This window comes from Microtus ochrogaster (genome assembly GCF_000317375.1).
Source record: "Microtus ochrogaster isolate Prairie Vole_2 chromosome 14 unlocalized genomic scaffold, MicOch1.0 chr14_random_1, whole genome shotgun sequence".
NCBI classification, from domain to species: domain Eukaryota; kingdom Metazoa; phylum Chordata; class Mammalia; order Rodentia; family Cricetidae; genus Microtus; species Microtus ochrogaster.
Window position 1 is genome coordinate 16422333 of NW_004949096.1, and position 5746 is coordinate 16428078.

General features: G+C 44.5%; 1 protein-coding gene across 1 annotated transcript in view; it reads left to right on the forward strand.

The window, feature by feature from the left end:
* The first annotated feature begins 284 nt into the window (after positions 1 to 284).
* The window catches only part of Hsd17b12 (hydroxysteroid 17-beta dehydrogenase 12), a 146412-nt gene continuing 140950 nt past the window's right edge, over positions 285 to 5746 (forward strand). The window contains exon 1 of the mRNA XM_005364118.2: positions 285 to 511. Coding sequence (XP_005364175.1) covers positions 352 to 511 — 160 coding nt within the window. The 5' untranslated portion in view covers positions 285 to 351. The remainder of the gene's footprint in view (positions 512 to 5746) is intronic.

Sequence of the window (5746 nt, forward strand, 5' to 3'; positions counted from 1 at the left end):
GAGATCCCTGAGCTTCGGTGGCGCGATGTGAGCTTGTAGGCGGGGCCAAATGTTGAGTGGCATGTGAGCGATCCACTCTCTTAATAGAAAATGGGGCGCTGAGCGCGAAGGCGGGGCGTATGGGCGGGGCCACTAAAAGGAGTCTAACCAATGGTAGACACAGTACGCTCAAAGGGAGGTGAAGCAACCAATGGCGACATGGATATGGCGCTGTGGGCGGGCCTTGGGCCCCAAGGGGACGTCTGTCAGCGGCGTCCTCCGCGTCACGGCCGGCACCGCCTCCTCGCTCCATTCATTTGTTTTTTTTTTTTCTTCCCCATTCACGGTGGTAGTGAGGCCTAGTCGCGAGCCATGGAGCGCACTCTCCCGGCGGCCGGCTTCCTGTACTGGGTGGGCGCGAGCACCGTGGCCTACCTGGTCCTGCGTGCCTCGTACTCGCTCTTTAGGGCCTTCCAGGTGTGGTGCGTGGGCAACGAGGCCGGCGTCGGCCCGCGGCTCGGAGAATGGGCAGGTGAGTGGACCTCGCGGCCCCGGCGTGGTCCTCCCGCCGCGAGCCGGCTTCTGCAGCGCGCAAACTTGTACAGACCCTGCGAGCATTGGCGGGTTCTGGAGGAGCTGACCTGCAGCCTTGTGGGCACGAAGGAAAACCTTTCTTAACTCCCTGGGGCTTGTCCCGTCGAAACCATCCTGAGTTGGCGGCCGGAGTCAGGTGCCTTGTCTGCTCTGCCCCTTGCAGTGTTTTTTAATAAAGTTTATCACTTGGCTTGAAAACTGGCCTGTGCTATGGATGAGAAGCATAGGTGAGGATAGGAGGAAGGGGTGCGGGGACAGCGAGTTTCAAAAGTCCTGATTTTGCGAAACTTGCCTCTCCAGTTACGTGGATTGGGTTTCTTTCATGTCATTTACAAAGTCCTTTGGGAGCTAGGGGAGGGGTCAGAGGAATTCTTGCCAAACTATTCTGGAGTTCCTATGAGCAAGAAGCGCTGTGCTGGGAAAACGGCAAGTCTTCATATCGTAATCGGCAGTACTTTTTGTAAAAGGGTTGAGAAAAAGTGTTTACAAAAAGTGAACAAAACACGGGAACCTTGTGCTTTTCGCGTGGCAGATTGTAAAAACTAAAAAGGTCGTACCAGAGAAGTTGAGTAAGTGGTGGTTCGGCTCCACCCCCTTTGTTTCTTCACTTCTTTTTGACCCTTAAAAAAATAGCTAATTATTTGTGACGTATTTGTGGTTCTCTGGTGTTTTGTAATTCATTGTTCAGTTCTCAACGTTTTATAGACTTTTGGGATGTGGTTGCCTGTTGTCTTTGTGCAAAACACATCATGTTACTTTTCAGGTTTTTTGTTTTGTTGATTAAAGAACATTTGAACAACTTAACAGGAAAGACATGACAGTTAATCTTTTGGGACAACGACTTAATATTATAAGAAAATATTTGAAGTAGAAATGAATTTGTGAGGTCCTTCCTTGATGTGGGGCAAATAGTGATTTTACACAGCTTTTCAAAATCACCTGTTATCTTTTCACAGTCCCTGGGAAAATGTGTTCAGTCTTACTAAGAGCTACATTATAATTTCCCAATTATCTTGCTTGTATTCATTGTTTTCAGCTTGAAAAACTGGTTTTTTTTTTTAAGTCATTATGACAGTAATGCCATAGGGAATCAGCGGTCCAATAAGATACTTTTGCAAAGAAAGCCTAGTGTTACTTTAGTTTTTCTTTTTAAAAATGTTTATACAGGCTAAAACTCACATGGTAAATGCACACATACACACAGATCCATGGTGAACATCAAGGGAGTTGACATTGCTGTTGGAAAAGGAACATTTACTCTTAGATTTGGCTCCACAGGACGGGAAATTGGTAAATTAGGGGAGAGTTTATTATGTAAAATTTAAAAAAGAAATTTGAGCTGAACTTTGGGACAGGAGAGAGAACCATGGTGTCATACGATGAAATATTGGTGAGGTCAGTTTATGCTAGAATTTTGGGGATTTTTTTTTTATTAAATTTTATTATTCAATTAAGGATCTCCGCCTCCCCCTTCCCCATCAAGTCCCTCTCCCTCATCAGCTTGAAGAGCAATCAGGGTTCCCTGGCCTGTGGGAAGTCCAAGGACAGCCCACCTCCATCCAGGTTTAGTAAGTTGAGCATCCAAACTGCCTAGGCTCCCCCAAAGCCAGTATGTGCAGTAGGATCAAAAACCCATTGCCATTGTTCTTGAGTTCTCAGTAGTCCTCATTGTCCGCTATGTAAGTCCGGTTGTATCCCATGCTTTTTCAGACCCAGGCTAGACCAAGACCAGGTGAATTTTTGGGGGATTTTTTTAACTGTATTTTAAATGCTGAAGCAAAAGAAGTGATCGGGGGGATGGGCAAGATGGCTCAGCAGGTAAAGTATTCCTAAACTTGCTTACCTAATTTCCATGCCCAGGACTACCTACAAAGAGGAAGGAGAGACCGGCAGGCAAGCTCTGGCCTCCCTCCACACCTGTGCTTTGGCAAAGTTGCCACCTTCCCCCAAATACCCACCCCCAAGAAGACAACTATAAAACTAATTGGCCAATTGTAATTTGTAAACATTTCCATGTAGCTTAGATCTTAAATAGTGGGAGTTATTCTTAGGGGACTTTGCCTAGTTTCTGCTAGTGATATTAATTTATCTTCCTCTCTGTAGATAATTAATATCTTACTATGTAATAATTAGTGGTGGTTAGGGTTTTGTCAACTTGACTTAGGCTTGAGTCATCTGGGAAGAGGGAACCTAAACTGAGAAAGTGCCTGAATTCGATTGGCCTGTAGCCAAGCCTGTATGGCAGTCTGCCCACTAATGATTGATGTAGCAGGCGGTACCACCCCTGGGCAGGTGATCCTGGTTGTGTAAACAGTAAGTTGAGTGAGTCGTGAGGAGCAAGCCTGTGAGTAACATTCTTCCATGACCTCTGCTTCAGTTTCTGGTTCCAGGTTCCTGTCTTGAGTCCTGCTCTGACTTTCCTCCATGGTGAACTGTGATCTGGAGTTAAAAGTGAAATGAGCCGGGCAGTGGTGGCGCACGCCTTTAATACCAGCACTCTGGAGGCAGAGGCAAGGCGGATCTCTGTGAGTTCGAGGCCGGTCTGGTATGCAAGAGCTAGTTCCAGGACAGGCTCCAAAGATACTGAGAAACCCTATTTTGAAAAGCAAAAATACAAAAAACAAAAACAGCAACAACAACAAAAAAAAGAAAGTGAAATAAACCCTTTCCTCCCTAAGTTGTTTTGGTCATGGTCTTTATCACAGTCGTGGAGACAAACTAGGACATAATTGTTGCTGAATTAATAGCATAATAAAATTAGTAAGGTTAACTAAGCAAATGGATTTGTATATATCAGTTCCAATGCCACCAAATGCTATGTCTAGATAAGGATACATTTGGAAAGTTAACATTTTATTTTACTTCTCTTGTTCTTAGTATGGTATAACACTATTGGATGGGGCCATGGAATCTAGTGTGAATTTTCAGGGCAGACACTCCTGTGTTCTGATATCTTTAGCAGGCTAGGCTCAGCTGTCTGTCTCCAGATGATGGTGAAAGCAGAGGAAAGTTTGTTTCAGTTGGCCATGCTGGGAAAGGACCGGATGCAGGGTCCAGTGGTCCCATGTGTCTTCTGCCAAAGACTGTTGATTCAATAGAGGAAGAAGTGGGCAAACGGCATGTGGTATGTGGTGTGTGGTATTAAGCTGCTTGTTTGTCCCAGCTGCCCAGAACCAAAACAATCACACAGAAACGATATTACTTAAAACACTGCTTGGCCCATTAGGTCTAGCTTCTTATTGGCTAACTCTTACATCTTAGTTTAACCCGTTTCTATTAATCTGTGTGTTGCCACATGGCTGTGGATTACCTGCTAAAGTTCTGGGCATCCATCTCTGGTGGGGCTACATGGCTTCTCTCTGACTCTGCCCTTCTTTTTCCCAGCATTCAGTTTAGTTTTCCCCACCTAGCTCTGTTCCCCTATAGCTCTGCTATAGGCCCAAAGCGGTTCTTTATTAACCAATGGTAATCACAGCACACAGAGGGAAATCCCATATCAGTGGTGTGCATAATTAAGCAGCTCTAGTCAAGGTGTGGTCTTGACCACCATTGACCCTTTCTTATCTCAGCTCTGGTCCCATTATCTGGTCTGAGAAGTGTTTTCGTCTCTGTCATCCTGTCTTAGTTGTCCTTCTGGGAAGGGACCATTCTGATTCCTAGTGGGTGTTCACTTCTGTTCCAGAGTATAGCTCTGGTTTCACAGCTAGTAGTCAACACCTGGGATGGAGGGTTGGTTCCACTGCCCTTCCTGGAATTGCAGACTGCACGGTTACATGATTTCAGTAGCCAGAGAGTGAGAAAAACAGACAAAATGAAGACAGAGATTCTAGGCTTTCCTCCTCCACTTGGTTACCTTATGGGCCCAAGCAGGGAGCCAGTGCTGTTTAGTAAATGCAGTTTGTAAGTTTCTGTTTCAGTGAGGGCCAGTGTATGGCAAATGGGACCCGGTGAGAGGATTGTGTTGGGAAAACAGTGTTAAAGGGAAGCCTGTGAGGGAGATCAGAGCTGTCCCTGTAAGTGATTCCAAAACAGAGCTCTGAAGGGCCCTTGTGAGTTAGCCTGATGAAGGGTGGCAGAAAACAGAGGGAAGAAAACCTTGCAGACACCCCCCCCCCCAAACAGACAGGGAAGGAAAAATCAAACCACTGTAGTGTGAGAATTCTGTTAGCAGGGTCTGAGTGATAAGGTTTTTGAATGCCAGGCACTGGATTATCATTTTTTCAAGGACGCCCTAACACCATAGTGTGAATTGAAAAGCCTGTCATAAGTACAGCTTTGTTTTATTTTCTGATTCACTCCCCCCCACCCCTACCCCACCCCCCCCCCCCCGTAGCAAAACAAGGCATATTTTGTCTTCTCTCCAACTGGGAATTCCAGCAAGACTCTACTTTCTAAAAAGTTATCTGTACCACCATTAAGTACAACAGCCTAGTCATAGGAGGGTTGGAGGAAAGAGTAGACAATCTAAAGACGTTAACAGTGAGGGCCTCTTACATTGTATTACATCGTAGTATATAGTTAACAGATTGGCTTTGGAGTTATCTGGGCAAGGGCAAGCAGTTTTGCTCACTAAACTGACCTTGAACAAAGACAGCTAACCTAAGTATAACTTCATCTTTTAAATGAGGTAAGTGAGTTCCTAATGCAGTCTCTTGCATTTTCATGGGTAATAAGTAACATTCAACATATTTTGTTCATACACAGCCCACAGAATTGATTAGTAGGGATTGTTGTCATGAGGAAACATTTGTAGTCCACATAGCCAATTTCATGCTGACAGTCTGAAGTTATAAAAAGATCATTAGAAAGTAATGAGCCTGGCCACAGGAGAATTCTGTACTTGGTAAAAATTTGCTAGGCAGTTGTTTGTGTCTGGCTCCCTTTAATAAGTTCAAGCTAGGATAGACTTAGAGAAATTCAGTTTTTCGAGTACATTTGAAAAACCTTTAAGTCGTCTTTGATCCTTCCCCAGATTTAATCTTTTGGGAAATTCCCTTGACTCTAACTTCACAATTCTCAGATACTATCATTTCTAAGCCTTGATAATCTGTGTTTTTCCAGATCCCCCTGAATATGACCTGTGGAAAGACTGTGTCACCGTGTCATCACCAGCCCAGTTCTGGTTGTTTTATTTTATTTATTTATTTTTTTAATTAAATTCTTTTTTTTTATT